Here is a 17,525-nt window from a genome sequence, read left to right on the forward strand (position 1 = left end):
TTGCCTGGGTTTAAACTCTACTGGTTCTTCTACACTTTCCTGCAAATCTTCTTGATCTTCTATCCAGAGAAGAAAGACAAATTTGCCCCTGATTAACAGAGCATTCACTGATGGTGAATTTACATGATATATAGCTGAGGCAATGTGGCAGCTTGCTGCCACCACACCAGTAGCAAAAATAATTTTGATTTACGTTTTTCCCATTTTTTTCTCCCCCCAGTTTCATTATCAGTATCCCATAAATCTTATGCTCAAACATATATAAGAGTATAGATAGTGTGGATATATCAGGTTTCACTGCACCTGAGATACTAGTTCTACTAATTCTACTATAACTGGTGATAAAGATGAGTACTGATCCTTACTCACTGTTCAGAATGTGTTTAACACATAAATGGACTCTATTGCCTTTTCAAATGTGTTAATTAGGAGGTTAACTGACTAGAGTTTTGAGTTTGCTAATTATTCTCTTCGCAAGATGCAGATAGGGTTTAACATTTCTTCCACTTGTTAGATATTTCAGTCCCAATGTTTTTCTTCTGCTTCATTATCTCATCTCAGATGCACCAACAGCCCACGGTAGTACTCTGTCAAGCAAAATGAGACTATTAATTTAGATTTTCTTCTGCAAATATTTAAATACTTTAATAAAAATACAATTTCTCCAGCATCTATTGATTTCAGTGTTATAGTTAATTTGCTCTCTCATGTAATTTCCACCTCACTGATTTCCTTGTCTGTGTTACTTTTAAGAGCTTGTCAATTAAAACAAACAAACAAACAAAAAACCCGAAACCTCCCCAAACCTCTAAACCCATTTATATTGTTGAGAAAACAATATTGTTGGGTGGTCTACCAGAAATTATTTTTAAAAAGTATTTCTAAAGCTTTCAAAATGTTGTCATCCCTTATAAGAAACTAACATATTTTATTTACTTGTGTTGAAAAATGTTGAGACTGTTTATGTACTGGGTTATTTGTGTGTTTATATGCCTACCTATTTCCACAGTTATATTGTTTTTTCTTTCCAGAATGTCCATCCTGACAAAGAAATACTTTTTGATGTAGTAATGTGTTTGTGGCAGAAGTGTAAAACGGAGCTTCAGCAAATCCGAATGAGTGGAAGTGACTGCTTAGAATATATCCACAAACACCAAGCTTACCAAGTACTCCTTCAGTATAATGTATTTCTCTTAATGTGAACACAGTCTGTTAAAGGCAGTGAAATACTGGTATCCAGTCTAAGTACCTTTTCTTACGATAAAATGCAGATAAATCTTCTTCAAAAATATGAATTATATATACACTTTGAACACATTGTGGTCGCACATGCCAGTAGGAAAATATTCTCTTAGTCTTTTTGCAGTAAAGTGACCCACTGTGTGCCAGTGGGCCATGGTGGTAAGAAGCTAAATTAGTGAAAACATTTGGGCGGGATGTAAAAAGAAGGATTTGAGATGTTGTGGCAGAAAATATCAATCTATTTCAAGAAAGCTCTCTAGGTCAGTTGTACAAAGTGGTAAAAACCTTACAAGGGAGATGGGTGTCAATAGTAGAATAGTATTCAGCCCACTAGACAGACTCACAGCCTTACCTTGAATTTGTGCTGTGGCTGAGAGGTTCTTGGTGAAATGGGCTCTCTGGGCTGCCAGTTGGTGCTAACCAACCAGTTTCTGGAGGAGTTAATTTTGTGACCCTATATAGTAAAATTGTTCAGAGGTTCCCCAGAAGGTGGGGTACAGTTATTTTCCTCTATATGTACAACAGTAGCATTTGGGTCTCTTTTATTCTGAGTTTAGGTGGGAATATATGGAGATAAAGGAGAGGCATGTAATCAAATCTACTGGAAGGCTTACTGCCCTAGAGCAAGGAATAAAAGTTATGGCTGTAGAAAATTCATAAAACTTTCCAAAAGGAATGGCAGGAATAATAATGTCCTAAAATAAAAAAAAAAGTCTGCTATCTGAAGAAACAGGGGCTATGGAGCAGTGTAAATTCAGCATCTTAGTCTGGTGACATTTAAAAAAAGAAGAAGCCAGATCCAGGAAAGGAGTTGTGTGCATGCTTGTGAATATTTTTGAACAATTTTGGGTGCAAAACCCTGTCTACCTCTGTAATACATAAATGTCTTCCAAAAATTTAATTTGTCTCTGTCTTGATTCTTTTTCACACCTGTTCCCTCATTTTCAGTGGGTTCATATACTCTGGATAATGAATGAAATAATTGAGAAGAGCAACATAGCAGACACTAATGTATTGTTTGCAGAGATAACCTTATGTCTCGCTGCAATACTGGAAAATGTAGCTGGTTCTACAAGACAATCTAAGGAAAAAGAAGGTAAAGCTTTTAAGAAAAACTGAGTTTTCATTCAAGAATGACTTTTAAGATTGGAACTTTTCTGAGCTGAAAGCTAACATACATGTTCAAAAATGTTGTAAAGAGAGTGTTGAGAGTAGGACAGTGTGTTTCGCACAAAATTTCTCTCTTTATTGGAGCTGATGAAGCCTGTTTTTCCAAGGATTCTTGATTTCTTTCCTTGCATTTCCAGTTCAACTGAAGTAACCCTATTTTGAATTACATCTGTTATTACTGACTCTCCTCACAGGTCTTCTACACGTCTCCTAGCCCCTTCAAGAGTAGCCTCAGATCATTGCTATGTTCTCTGAATATGGGCTAGACAAAAGGCAGTACATGCTGTGGCTCATTTGGTGCCTTCAAGTGCTGGTTGATTAGTTGCAGGCCAAACAAAATGGGAAAATATTGAGGTCATAATGAAGCTTTTGCATTTATTGGGTCATCAGTTTGGTTTTCTCCTCTACATATTCTAGATTTTTGTATAGTAATTCAATTGTTCTTGAAGTTGGACTTGGCTGACATTATTGGGATATGCTATCACAATCACACTAAACAAATTTTCTTCCAAAACCTTATTAATGCTGTAAAATATGAATATTTGGACATACTTTACAAGCTCTCTGTTGTATATTTTGGAATATGAATCATAATTCTCATAAATATCTTACAGTAACTAGGCCATAAATGTTCAGGATCTTATTAGACCATATCTAGAAACAGAAAGAAAAGATAATAGTTTTGCACTTTTGGAAATAAAAAAATCTTGGGAAATTACTATTTGTTATTAAGGTATAGTAGGTATTGTTTTTGGTGGTGTTATGAAAATCATAATGTTTGTAGGGAGACTAAATGAGTCCTCATTGTGGCACCCCTTCTTTTTCATTCAGTTTAAATATGTCTTTTTGGAGGAAAAAAAGCTGAATTGGTAGGAGCCATCTGTCAAAACAGGTTCACAGTCAAACACATGCTGGTGCTGAGAAGAACCTATTTACTGAATGAATACTGAGTGAATACAAATTTTCTTATTTATGAGGAGGAGACAAACAAGAAAAAACAAGCATGCAAAAGTGGCACAAGGAGTGACTAAAAGGTTGTTCTTCTGAAAGGGCAAAAAAAAAAAATCAGCAAAGAAATAAAATTAGAGGGTTTAACCAAGAACTGAAAAATTGTTTTCTCTTGTTTCAAAGAGGGAAACATAAGTTTGGATGCATTCTTCATAAATGAAAGTAATTTAAACAATCAAAGCATACTTTTAAAGGGTGATAATACTGCTTCAAAAAATATTAAAATGAAAATGAAATAGTATCTATCATAGTAATATGACCTATTCTTAAAAATCTCCTGTAAGTGAAATTAACTGTGAATTAGATAATAATAGGTTTGAATTAATTTCAAAATGGAGAATTGATATGAGTGCTACAAAAATATGAGGAACTACAGAATGAGTCCTTCTTTCATTAGCTTGGAAATGACGTGGCTATGAAATATATGGTACCTTTAAAATACAACATTATTGGATAATAATATCCTGTATTAGTACAACAGTACATACATCACTGTGTGTCTAGGCCCTGGAAAGCTCTTCAAGAAACACTGTCATTACCTCTCATAGTCAAACGAAGAAGAGAATTATTGCCAGACTCCAAAATTAGTAGTAGAGTCGATCAAATGGTACTAAAATTTTCTGGATTTATTTGATTTTCACTTCTGCTTTTCTTCCTATAAAAAAGGAGGAAGTGCTTCTCTTTCACAAGATGAAACCTTTGATATGCCTGAAATACTGATGGTAACGTCCAATTTGTCTTCATTGATACATTGATTTTGAATAGAATAAGAATACTTCTGCTTGAAGCTTTTCATACAGTTTTGTATTTGTATTATACCAATTTGTAGTACCAGCCTTAAATGGTGTAAGGGCACATTTTATTAAATGGTAGAAATTTTAGTCCTTGCTTAATTTAGGAAAATATTTTGGGTTGCGTTTTTGCTTCCTTCTTTTTGTAAGGATCATGTGAAATAGATGAAACATCCTGAGCATCCTTGCTTTGTTCAGCACTTTGCACAATTGTGCAATCAAATGACTTACTAAAGCGTGTTAAGGATGAATGATATGCATTAGCTAGCCTGAGGATTCAGGAGTGTTGTCAGTCATATGTCTTATTGCTTATACATAGGGACAAGTTTTAATTCAGTGACAGTCTGCTTAAAGGTGGTGTTTCCTGAAAAAACTGTTTTCTTAGTAGTGTTGAATGGAATATTGAAAAACTGCAAATACTGTTTTCAATTTAAGTCTTTAAATTCAGTTTTATTCTGCTATACACTAACTGTAATTTTTTATTTTTGACCTGAAGGAAAATCAGTCCTACTTGAATTTTAAAACATTGATATTACATATATTAAATTCTTAGATCTACATTATATATTAGTGGATTATATATTAGGATATTAGGATATTAGGATATTAGTGTATTAGTATGGGGAGCAGTGCCTATGTAGAGATTATCTGACAGTTTTAAACTTCTACAGCTAAAAAGAAAAGCTCATTACTTTTGATAGTCTATTATCTATAAAAATTATAGTTTTTAATGTTATCTAAGGAAATGTGTTTACATGGGTTTTCATTTCAGAAAACACCTACAGAACAATTACAAATTGCTTATGAAATTCTTGAAAAAGCAATTAATGACATGAACACATCTCGATTAATGACCCTTTTACCAGATGGAAAGTCGATATTTGACAACTGCTGTACAAAGGTATAGTTTACAAAAAGCTACTCTGCAACAAAATCTATCAGTAATATATTGTATTTTGATGACACAAACGTCATATTTTCTTCATACTTAGAAATCTTAGCACTGTCAAATGTACCTCCTCTTCCTGGCCCATGTAAGATGAGAATAGAAAAAATATATCTCTATGTATTAGTGTTGTGGTTTAACCCCAGCTGGCCACTGAGCCCCATACAGCTGCTTACCTCACAGTGTCTGGGGGGAAAGGTAAAAGCCAGAAAACTCGTGGGTTGAGATAAGGACAGTTTAATGGGGAAAGCAACAGCTGTGCACACAGGCAAAGCAAAACAAAGAAGTAATTCACCACTTCCCACGGGCAGGCAGGTGTTCAGCCAGCTCCAGGAGTCCCCATCACATGTAGTATGGATGACTTGGGAAGACAAATGCTATTGCTCAAACATCCACCTCTTCCTCTTTCCCTGAGGTTTATGTATAGACTATGATGTGGTTTGGGCTGGAATATCCCTTTGGTCAGTGGGATCACCTGCCCTGGTTGGGCCTCCTCCCAACTTCTTGTGCCTCCTCCACCTCCTCTCTGGTGGGGCAAGAAGCAGTGGTTTCACAGCCTTGATGCTGTGTGAGCACTGGCTATCAGTAATGAAGACAATCCCTGACATTATCAACACTATTTCCAGCACAAATCCAAGCCACTGCTCCATACAAGCTACTATGAAGAAAACTAACTCTGCCTAAGCCAAAGCCAGCAGAAGTTGAAAGAGCGTTTTTCTCTTTCAATAATTAGCTATGAACCCCTCTAGACTTTCTTTAATATTTTCTTCTTAAATAATTATAACATATAGATTTCTTGTGTAAAATAAGAGCAGAAATCCTGTTCATATATATTGCTTGCAACTGTTAATTACTAAAATCAATTTTTGTTCTTGATGCAAGTTCAGATTTTCTAAATATTTTCATTCTATATCAATATGATATTTGTTTTGGATTGGTAACAGTAAAAGATAGTTTTTGCATTTTGTCTTTATTATTGATCCAGTTTTCTATTGATTCTCAGATTTTTGTCTAGTTCTCTTTGTTCATTATCCATGTCTGGTCACTCTCCTTCTTTCCATGCTTTCTTGATTGACTGCATATTACACAAATACGACAAATTTCAGTATTTGTCAGTTTACTGAATTAATACCAATAGCAAGAAAAATGCAGTAAGCTAAGTAGTGGAAGTTTGTATTTGCTTAATTGCCACTTTGTATTTATTAGGTGGACTCAAATGATCAGAATTTGAATTCTGTTTTGGGATGTGGTGATGATAAAACAGGAACAGATAATGGTTTTGTAACAGATTTACATTTGGAACTCATTCAGGCACAACATCGAGTAGCTGTGAAACTTCTTAAAATTACACAAGGTAGGTTTTAATAAAGTTAAATAATCTTCATAACTTGATTAGTGTCTTTTTGCTAATATATTCTGTACTACTAAGAGATAAAAGAGTGTCTGCTTTCTGGAGAGGAGCTTATGTTGGGCAGTTTGTATGCCTCATATAGACCAAAATAATGTACTGAATTTGCAGAATCTAGATTTACATGATACTAGTCTCCAACCTCTACTCCACCAATGGGAGTTAAACTTTGCTGCAACTAATGGGTTGCATTCCTAGACGGTTGTTGTATTTTAGTTATAACATTAACTTTTACAATGCCACTAAAGAAACATTGGGGATGTTCTGCAATTTTTTTTTTTTTCTGTAATGGTAATGTTCTCTCTGGAGAATGTCTTGAATATTATATTCAGTGCTGTTGGAAATTTGAACTTCTACTCCTGTGAAGTTGTCTCTATATCTTTCCAGTCAGCAGATACTCCACTCTTGCCAAATGGCTTCTGAAAAAAACTCAGCTTGTTCTCTCATTCGTAGTGTTGTTTTGGTCTTTTTAAATTAAAACCTAGTATTAATTTGACACTGCAGAGCTACACTGTGCCCTGCTCCCTATGATCAAATGCAACCTCTCTTTTTCTGTGGTGTTAATATAACTACTAAAGATGTTAGGCAGTAGGATGGAATTTTTTTAGTGGCGTGATCTGTACAAGGATTTCTACTTGAACCAAAGAAAAGAATGTGAGATGGACAGAGCTTTACTATAAAACTATGTATTAACCTCTCACTCAATTTTTTTGCAATAGCACTATCAAAATAACTCAGTATTACCTTCCCACACAGGTGCTCAAGTTGTTAACAGAAGTCTTAAGTCTAGTAAGTCTCATGAGAAAGGTACTGAAGATTTCCAATATTTATCAGGTAAGACTTATTAATTAAGGTTTTAGAAGTATAATAAATTATTGCCACTGTTTTATAAATGTCTTAAAATATCTATTTTATAGAGGAACTTATAATGAAAAAAATTAAAAGGAATAAGCTATCCAGAGCAATCTTTTTGATGCAAAAGGCTGCACAGAAGTTTCCTGAAGAGTTAACTACTACTTCCCAAAGGCAGCTACTAGAGGTAATAAGAAAAACCTTATGATAGGATTTCTTTACCATTAGCACAGATTTCCATGTTCTGTGTAATTAAGACATGTAATACTACTTCTTATAAAAACAAGGAAAATGGAAGGAACTTGAGGGTGGTGGTGTGTTTTTAACTTTGATTGTCAATTTTTTTTTCCTGAGAAGTTTGTTTCAAAGAATAAAGTGACCTTAAAAGAAGGAAGAGAACAACCCCAAATTTTGTGCATATATGCAAATTTCAGGAAACCCGAGAGAAGATAAGATCTTTCCTTCTGCACTTTATCTCCTGGACTTTGCAGTTAAAAACCTATACCTTGCCAAAATGTCCTTCAGGTTTCCTTACTGTAACCTTCAACATTGTTCTGTTCCCAAGATCTCCAAGTCTTCTTAGAATACTTTAGCTGGTGATGATGATATGGACTTTATTTCATTCTTTCTAAAAAAACAGTTCAGATATTGGGATTTTGGAATCTGTTGGAGCTAAAAGCAGTCTTCCTGGGCTCGTTTCAGTCTCTTGAAATCAATGAGAGTATTTCCATTGACCTTTGTGTCAGCATCTGTCCATGAAAATTGACTGCTCATCAACAGGGCTTGAAATTTCTTTACAGCCTGTACAACAGATAACAGAATCTGCAATTTTCACTATATAGTATATAAAAGGGTATTTTAAACAAGAAGTTACTAGAAATTGTTTTTCTTTTAAGTGCCATAAATTTGGAAGCATGATAAGTAATTCACATGTTTCTTACATCAGTAGAATGGAAAAACTGGATCAGAAAATGCATACATTAAAAATATCTCTCATATATTTGTAAAATATATGTTATTTATTAATATCATATCAGATGTTGTGATATGGTATGAAAGTTGTAACTGTAGTCACCAGTGAAGACTTAAAAGCAATTCCCAAGAAATACCTGGTTATCCCAAACAAACATTTACCAAGCTCTTACACTGACCTTCACTACATTTTGCTTCTGTGCACTTTTCACCAAGAAAGATGTGGATAAAAAAATATAATATTGGTAGTTGCCAGAATATATCCGAATTCATTTTGTCTGGACAAACCTAGCATGGTCTCTTTTAATATTTGTTTTATGGTGAAATATTTAATTATATGCTCAATTAATTTTCCTACTTGAGGTGGATGGTGCTCAATAAACAGCAAATCCATACTTTTATTTTCATGCTTTTGCTTTTTTTATGGTAGCGTTTTATATATAATTACCTGCATCTTCTGGTCTTTTCTCCTGTAATCAGCACAATATGCTACAAATTAGTTTTTATTATGTAGCAAAACAGGAAGCAATTTATTTTATTTTGAGAAGCATACAAACAACCATTTCTCATGCAGTAAACAACTGAGTAGATATGGAAGCTTCTGAGTCATATGTGTTTACTCAATTACATCAAACTGCTTAACGAGCTGCTGTGCATTTCTATTATTTCTTTCAGAGTTGTTTAATTCTTTCTTCCAGTCCTATATGTCTAGTTGGACATTCGAATTTTTACAGAATGGGATACACTGGTAGTCCTCATTGGCCAGCTGTAAAATTGAATTAATGTGATAAAGTTAATACCATGGTGCAAGTCTGTGAAAGAGGCAGGGATAAAATGTGTTTTATCACAGGTAAAGCATCTGGGGTTTTTTATGGCCACATTTGGCATCCTCAACTACAAGATTAGTCTTGCTCATCTTGCAACACTGCCACATTTATTGTTTTGCAAATTCTGCAATTACTGAAGTACAGGTCATGCATTCACACCACTCTCAGTCACAACGCCATCTTTATTCAACCTGGAAGCATTTCCACCCTTGCACTAATCAGAAATATGTCCTCAGACAAGAATGAGTCCATGATGCTTTTAATTTAAAGTAATTCTGAGCACTTTTTTAGTAATACTTTTAATAAAAATTGCATCATAGGACTGCATACCATGGAGAAGTACAGTTTTTAAGGAAGCAATGAAGCTTCAAACTACTGATTGCAAAAGTTGAATGGCTGAGTGATGGAAAAGAGCCACTGTATCTTGTTCTTTCCCTTATATCCTTCCTGTAATGTGTCCCGCTGGGTGGATGCAACCCTAATCTAAAGGGTCAGGGGATGGGGTGGAGTGGTAGGGCTGTGAAAATGATTAGCTTTGCAAAAGTCTCTATTAAATCTTAGCTCCCTGTTTCACTCATTTCACCATAAACCTGTAATCTTTTCATAGTTTTTGGACATGAGATTCCAGGCTTACTCAGTCTGTGATCTGACCCGCTATGGTGTAGTCTTCTAAACGTATGAGGGCCTAAACAAGGAGCTGTTAAGGTGCAAGATTATAGGATTGTCACTGAATTACCAATAACGTGGAAATTTTTTTCATTTTATCTTTCCGATTTAGCTCAGCCTAAATCCTTAGTCCAGCGTAGGGTACTGAAAGCCTTCAAATAGAATTTCTAGTTGTAGGAATATGTCATTTCTTGTTTCTACACAAAATGTAATCCTTGTTTATCTCTGTGAGTTGGCCTTTTTGGCTTTGATATGAATGAACAGCTGCCACAAGTAAAGATAGAGAAGTGCTAAGTTCTTAATATTAGATTTCCACATTATCTTGAACTGGTAGTGAAATCAAGGTGAAGAAACCTACCAATTTGCTATTCAGTCAAGTAAGAAAAAAGGGTAGCCTTGATCTCCAACCAAATGGCCACATAATCACTGTATGCAGGGTGTCCCCCCATCTTTGTCAGCTGACTGTCAGTCAGCTTTCAGCTATCTACAGATAACCAAGGGAAAAATGGCTTAGCCCTACTTTTTCTGGACCCAGATTCTGCTCCTTTTTCTTTATTTGTAGGCTTTATTTTTTCCCTCTGTTTCTGAAGTACAAAAAATTCAGTCTAACTGCTTCTACAGCTCCTCTAGAAATTCCACAGATTAGGTTTCCAGCTCTCTCCTAAATAGGAGTTGATATCCTTTTTGTTTCTTGTTGCAGTTAACTACTGGCTGGCACTAATTGCTTATCAATATTATATGTGAACACTCTCTTTTTTCCTATAGATTCTTCCAAAATTGGATATGCATCTTTTCATAGGTAACTCTGCATTCTCTGATTTTGAAATTAATCTGTGTATATAAGCTTACACAAAGTATCATTCATCCTCATTTAGGATGTAGGATAATATGAAAAGGCTGCTGAAAGTTTTCTACATAGCAGTGAATTTTTCTATGACAATTTGAAAATACTGTATAAAATTTAAATCTGTCTGATTGTTGTATTTTAATAGTTTTCTCTTTTGTTTTTATTTCAATCATAGGAAGCATTAACTTTAATTGAGCAAGTCGAAGCTGAACAAATTGCATTGTATCGCAGTCTCAAAGAAGCTATGAGCAGCAAGAAAAAAAGCAGGACGCCTCCTCCTCCTCTGTTACTTTCTAGATCACATTGCTCCATGACATTTAAACTAGCCCCATTTGTTTCAGATATTCAGGTAATGTATTTCATGATGACTGCATAAGAAACAACTAAACCATAAACAAGACAAAAAGTTGTTTCAGCAGTGCTACACCAAAACATTCTTCTTTGTTCCCGAGAGAATTGTATTATTCTGACTTAATTAAGTATCCTTTTTTTCTTCCTCTGTGAGTCAGTTTTCCTCTGTGACTCACTGTTTTGATCTTCACATTTGCATGAGACTTTCTTAATCTCATGTATCTTGTCCCTTGGTGCTTCTGTTGTCTAACACTCACTTACTAAAAGCTGATTTTCTTCCTTAGGCGTTGACATACTCCTAGTTACCCTCTGAAGAGAGGCAAGACTGTTGCATCATGATGCAAAAAGTACCACACCAAAGTCTCTGTTAATGAAGTGACATAGTTCATGTGGAAATAATCCACTTTCTGTTAAACATGTGAAGTCACAGGACTATGTGGATCATAGGGAGTATTAGGAGAGGTCTCTTGTCTAACCTTCTGCTCAAAGTAGGGTTGATTGTGAGACTAAACCAGTTTGCTCAGAGCTTTGTGCAGTCACTTCTGGAAACTTCCAGGAATGGAAAGAGCTTCTCTGGAAAGTGTGTTCCAACCGGGCAATGTGTTCATAGAAAACGTTTTTCCTCATGTACAGTTGGAGTCTCCCTTGCTTCAATTTATGTCTATTGTTTTTCCTTCTCCTACCATGCACTAGTGCAAAAAGTAAATGGCATCTACTCCTCTCCCTTCCTCTGCTAATCAAGTAATTTTATCACAGAGGCCAGTCATGGTGGTCAGCCCTGCTTTGCCCTTTGTAAATCCCTTCTGACTGTTCTAAATCACCTTATTCTTCTTTCCTCGTCCAGGAAGGATTCAAACAGGCTGAAACTGTCTGCAGTTTGCTTGAGAGAGAAATTTTCATAGTGATTTTGCAAACTTCTTCAAAATGATCATGTGTATACACCCAGTAGAAACTCAAATCTTATTAATAGTGGTAAAGAATGTTTCTATGAACAGTTGTTTCATAACCTGCAGTTCTATTGCACGTTTATTAGTAAATTTCAAATAGTTTAATTAAAGAAATATGTATCATTTTTATCCTTACTGAATCTAAAATAAAATTAAAAAAAAGGTAGTTCATTTGTTTTAGTGTATGTTCAAATTTCGTTTTGTTTGATATAGGAGAGTGAACGCAGCATCTTGTGCCACTAGATGGCGAAGTGTGATTATTGTTCTTATAGTTTGGGCTCAGATAGTCTAGAAGAATTTTTTTTCTGAAGTTAATGCATAGCTGTTGAATAGACAGAAAAAGTATTTTTTAAATGTAGAAGTTACTAACTGAATACTTAGGATTTAGTTAGTTTCTTAGGATAAATGTGTGCCTAGGATTAAATTAGACATATATAGTTCTTGTACTAGGAGTCAAAATACCTGTGAAATTTTCAGATCTTATGGCTCATTTACTGAAAATAATCACCTCAATTTAATGATACCTTGTGAAAAACAGTCAACAGGGAAACACCAACAAATATCATAATTTAGACTTCTCTAAAGCCTTTGATATGGTCCCACATGACACGCTGATCTCCAGATTGAAGAGACATGGATTTGATGGATAAATAGCCATTCAGTGGATAAGGAATTGGCTGGATGGACACAGCCAGAGAGTTGTGGTCCATGGCTCTATGTCCAGGTAGTGGATGGTGATGAGTGGAGTCCCTCAGAGCTCACTCTTGGGACTGAAGCTCTTCAGTACCTTCATCAATGACAGACAGTGAGACTGAGTGCAGCGTCAGCAGGTTTGGTGACAGGAAGCTGAGCTCTGCAGTTGACACAACAGAAGGAAGGGATGTCATACCTGCATTTCTTTCCCTGGTGTTAAGGATCTGTCCTCAAGTAGTTTGCTAAGTTGGAACCCAATGCCAACTTTAGAAGAATACCATTGCAGGGGTCAAATAATGGATCTAGGTGACTCTAATCTATGGCCTGTGGTGTTTGTGCTTTGGGAGAGTTTTGAGGAATAGGGTAACTCAGGGTGGGATTAGGATAATGGAGAATCATCTGTTTTTATTGCCACTAGTAGTTTATCTAGTTTTCCAGCTAAATAAATTAATTGGTTTTAGTGCAATTAGACAATACTTTTTTATAACTAGGCTGAGGTATTTTTCAGAGACTGTTTTCACAATATTTGTACATTCTACATTAGGCAAAAATTGGAAATAATACTGTGTAGCAACTAATTTTCTTCTCATTTTCTTCAAAGGTTTCATGGTACTGTATTTTGGGCTCTGTAGCAGGAGGAAGTACTACAAAAGTAAGGTTAAATAGCAATAAACTTCAAAATACAGGAGAACAGGTAAGACAGGTAAAACTTGTTTCGGTAATTATCTCTTCCTCAAAAAAACCCCAACTCTCTAAATCTTTTTATCTGACACGTTTTTTAAAATCATGTAATTGGCTAAGCCTTTGACAAACTCTTCTATCTTTACACCAGTATACTTCCAGGAATCTTTTTTGAATAAGAAATTAAATTACTAAAAAGTTCAAGTTAAACAAATCTGTACCTTGTTATAACTATGTTTTTTTGAGTGATATCTAAGAAATGCAAAAGTAAAAGAATGTATATGGAGTATTTCTGGAGTGTGTCCAGACACTACTTATTCCAGGAATTCAAAAAAGGAAATTATAAACAGAGAAAAATTTGTTATTCTTCTTAATTGTGTAACTTCTTTCATCTGTTTCTTCTAAACAAGACATTGCCTTGCTTAATTCTGGCAGCATTATAATATAACTTTTTCAATAACCTTCACATTCAGACACAGTATACTTAATGGTTCATGCTCTTTCCCTTTCATTCTGTGAACATGTGGTATGGTGAATCATCCAACACATCTTTAGTTACTTATGAGTGATCATGTTTACTGTGTTGGTACTCCTACGTTATTGGTTCATTACAATTTGACTTTTTTTAAATTATCCTTATTTGTTGATTTGGTTTTGCATTTTTAGGTAGATTTTTCCTTTGGACCACATTCTGGTGTTTCTGCACAGACTGAGAAAGTTCTGATTTTCATTCACTCATGCCTACTATTGCGTTGTCCTCTTGTATGACAACAATGAACCATCCAAATGTTCTGCATTTTGTGATTTGGGAAAGGAGCAAGAAAGCTTCAGCATGTCTTCTTCAGCAGATTTTCTGTAGTTTAACACCTCATTGATCACCTCAGTGATCATTTTTATATCTGGAATAATTGTGAAGACTTCTGTTCTTTGCAGGGCACGTCTCTTGTTCTTTGTGACAGAGGAATGATCTCAACTTATTTTGCCTGTTGTTTCAGGCTTTCCTGGCTTTGTAAGCAAGCTCTATACTAACACTGATAAACCTGTGTTTGGTGATAGAGAGGGAATCCTCCCCTTTGCACTTGTTCGCCTGGCTCCCCTCCTTAAAGGAAAGTGTATAAAAAGAGAAGATACGTGTAGGCAGTGGCAGTAGAGGCTTTGATGTTATTCCTGATACTCAGATCAAACCAAGCTTCCTGTGATGTTTAGCAAATTAGTTTCAATATTCCATCCTGTATCAGGTGAATTAAGTGTTTGACAGGTGACTTTCACCCCACTGTGAATTTGCTGCAGTCCATCCCACTGTGAATTTGCTGCAATCCATCCAAGCCACTGACCATCTGTGTGACTGGAAACGCACAGACCTGAGGTTAACCATATGCCTCTGCAATAGAACTTCTGTTTGCTTTAGGATATGCTTTTGCAAAATGCTGATCTGCAGACAAAGTCTCTACCTGCTGACTCCAAGAAAAAGTTTAGAATTCCTGGGGATCGAATGATCTATCGACTGATCATAAAGGGATGTTACAGACTGCTGTACACATATTTCTGGTCTGCTGGTTCAGGATTCAGGCCCAGCATCTGAAGGGATTTCACTTGTCCAGAAATCTCCCTATGAAGGACAGACTGTTTGAATAAGAGCACTGTGTTGATGCTGCATTATGATGATCTCGATTCTCATGCTACTTTTCCATCACTTGCACTCGTTTCTTGTTTCAAGACCCTTGAAGTCCTCAAATCTTCCATGTGTAAGTCATCTTGGTCACAGAGAGGACGGTGAATAATCTTCTCAGGGGTGAGCCATGATGTTAAAGGGCAGGTATACAATTACTTGAAGGAAAAATGAAGATCTTGAAAGTATGTTGTTTGTTTCACAGACTCCAAAGTGCTGTTAATGGTGCTGGGAGGTCCAGGGATATCTCTGCCTATATCTGATACAAGAAGGTGGCATGTATAAAGGAGAACTGTATGGTCATTGTCTGGAAGCACAGCTGAGGGACAGAATGTTTCAGCTCAGTGACTGCAAGCATGGACAGTCACTGTGTGAATGTTCAAATGGACACAAGTATCTTAGAAAAACATCAGGTCCTGATACTTAACTGTTCTCTTAGGTTATGAGCTCTGTGTACGATGCATCAGCTTTTTTCATTTATCATTTCCTTGTTTTCTCATCGTTTTCAAGAGTTTAATACAAGAATCCAGTACATGACATGCTGTTAATCTGGATTGTACTTTTATTGCATCCAAGACCATTAAATAGTTTGTTTAATAATAAAAGTTTAGAATTTGAGATTTTTTTTTGGTATGTGCAGTGAGTGTAACTAGAAAAATATTTTTATTGGTAGATGCCGGCGGATGAGAAAATTCTCCTAGAAGTACAAGGGTTAGATGCCAATGAGAAATATGTATTTGCTCTCGCAGCATATTCTTCAGATGGAAAACTTATTGGGGATGCTGTTGGGCAAATGACTAAGCCAATCCTTGCATATCCACCCCTTTCTGCTACTACTGTTCGAGCATATCTAACTCAGGTAGGGTTAGAATATGGTAATGGACACCTACTTTCATTTGGTTGTAATTACTTGTTTTCAGTGGTTGTTATAAAACTGCATCTGGTAACAGCTTGAGACCGTCTTGCTGAAAGCTTGATAAGCACAAATCACAATTTTAATATAAAAATAGTATATCTAAGCAAGTTGATTCTTAATTCAAAATTATAAGAAATGTCAGGTTAAGTGGAAAGGACTCAGATAGTTTTCTTATCCATGTCTGTTTTACAGAGATTTAACTCAATATTTTTTTTTTTAATTTTTTTTTTAAAGTAATCTGTGCTTTTCATTCTTGTGGTGAGACTAAGTACTAGAAATCATCTTGTTACTCATTATGGAATAAAAAATGTTCTAGAACTTAGCAGGTATCAAAATGAACCATTTTCATATTGAAATTTGTTTTGTAGTACCTTGTGAAAGCCCACAATTGTTGTCAGATCATTATAATCTTCTGTGTTCTTACTAAAGGATATTTAAAACAGATTGTGGCACAGAGAAAGTGAAATTGTCTAGCCCTATAGATAGATCATGGGGAACAGTTAGAAGCTTTCCTAAAATATTCCAGTGTAAGATGTATCCACATGAATTTATGCCTACTTATTTGGCTTGGTTTACATCCCATTATTCAGAGTAGGAGGGCATGCTGCAGAATTAGCAAAAGAAAGATGAACCTAGATGAATTTATATGCCTTCAAAAACTGTATTGCAATGCCTGTAAAGTTTTCCATGCAGGGCTGTTAGAGCATTGGTCAGCAATCAAGGAACTCCTTTGCTTTCTCTGATGCTAAATCTGAACCACACTAATATTAATAGAATCTGATTGTTGCTACATGTATTTTATTCAACTATGCCAGAATATTCTTAGAGAAATTGTAAATTTACATGTTGTGGGGAGTTTTGAAACTATATTTTTCCTCTAATTTTATCTGGCTTGCTTATTTCATGAATTTGTCAACTCACTGTTTGTTTGTTTTGTAGGTAGCCTATCAGACGGGCAACTTTAGATTAGCCAGAGCAGCATTTTCACCAATGTGGGACTACTTTGTTTCAGATTCTTCTCCACTTCCTCCCAATGCAGCTGTTATTTCTGCAAGTAATAATTTGACTATATTTGAAAAAAGGTAATTGGTGAAACAAAATTAAAATAATAGTTAATTAACTATCTATAATTATTTTCTTATTATAAATGTGCACATTTTATTTAGAAAAGCTCCAAGTTGTGGAATTTTGTTCAGGCCTGTGATATGAAAAATGTTCTGAAAAAATGGTTTATAATTATCTGAAGATTTTTGTTATTTATGGAACTGCTAACATTTGCAAACGTAATTCTTTATAATGGCTGTTTTCTTAAGATAATTGTGGAACATTTCTAAAGTGGGTAATAGTTTTGTGTGATGCGTTTTCATATACAAAATGTATCATATGCATTGGATTTTTGACTTTCCAATTAAGGGACCAATAGATCTCAGAAACTGTGAGCATTTTCTGAAGAACACCAACCAAAATAGGTACATGCTTGCTAATTTTTCGGGTGGCTATATAATGTGCCAATAATCTTTGCATATACTAAAGGGCTTT

The 17,525-nt window shown here is 35.3% G+C and overlaps 1 protein-coding gene across 1 annotated transcript in view; it reads left to right on the forward strand.

Annotated features, from left to right (window-relative positions):
• CFAP54 (cilia and flagella associated protein 54) overlaps nucleotides 1–17,525 on the forward strand; it is a 106,966-nt gene that overhangs the window by 20,526 nt on the left and 68,915 nt on the right. Inside the window, exons 14-24 of the mRNA XM_066183417.1 lie at nucleotides 1,032–1,166; nucleotides 2,191–2,327; nucleotides 4,094–4,142; nucleotides 4,984–5,112; nucleotides 6,364–6,511; nucleotides 7,322–7,399; nucleotides 7,483–7,604; nucleotides 10,905–11,078; nucleotides 13,322–13,414; nucleotides 15,744–15,929; nucleotides 16,926–17,068. Coding sequence (XP_066039514.1) covers nucleotides 1,032–1,166; nucleotides 2,191–2,327; nucleotides 4,094–4,142; nucleotides 4,984–5,112; nucleotides 6,364–6,511; nucleotides 7,322–7,399; nucleotides 7,483–7,604; nucleotides 10,905–11,078; nucleotides 13,322–13,414; nucleotides 15,744–15,929; nucleotides 16,926–17,068 — 1,394 coding nt within the window. The remainder of the gene's footprint in view (nucleotides 1–1,031; nucleotides 1,167–2,190; nucleotides 2,328–4,093; nucleotides 4,143–4,983; nucleotides 5,113–6,363; nucleotides 6,512–7,321; nucleotides 7,400–7,482; nucleotides 7,605–10,904; nucleotides 11,079–13,321; nucleotides 13,415–15,743; nucleotides 15,930–16,925; nucleotides 17,069–17,525) is intronic.

The sequence above is a fragment of the Chamaea fasciata genome, unplaced genomic scaffold (assembly GCF_029207755.1).
Source record: "Chamaea fasciata isolate MVZ Bird 193981 ecotype frontalis unplaced genomic scaffold, bChaFas1.0.hap1 SCAF_5, whole genome shotgun sequence".
Classification (NCBI taxonomy): Eukaryota; Metazoa; Chordata; class Aves; order Passeriformes; family Sylviidae; genus Chamaea; species Chamaea fasciata.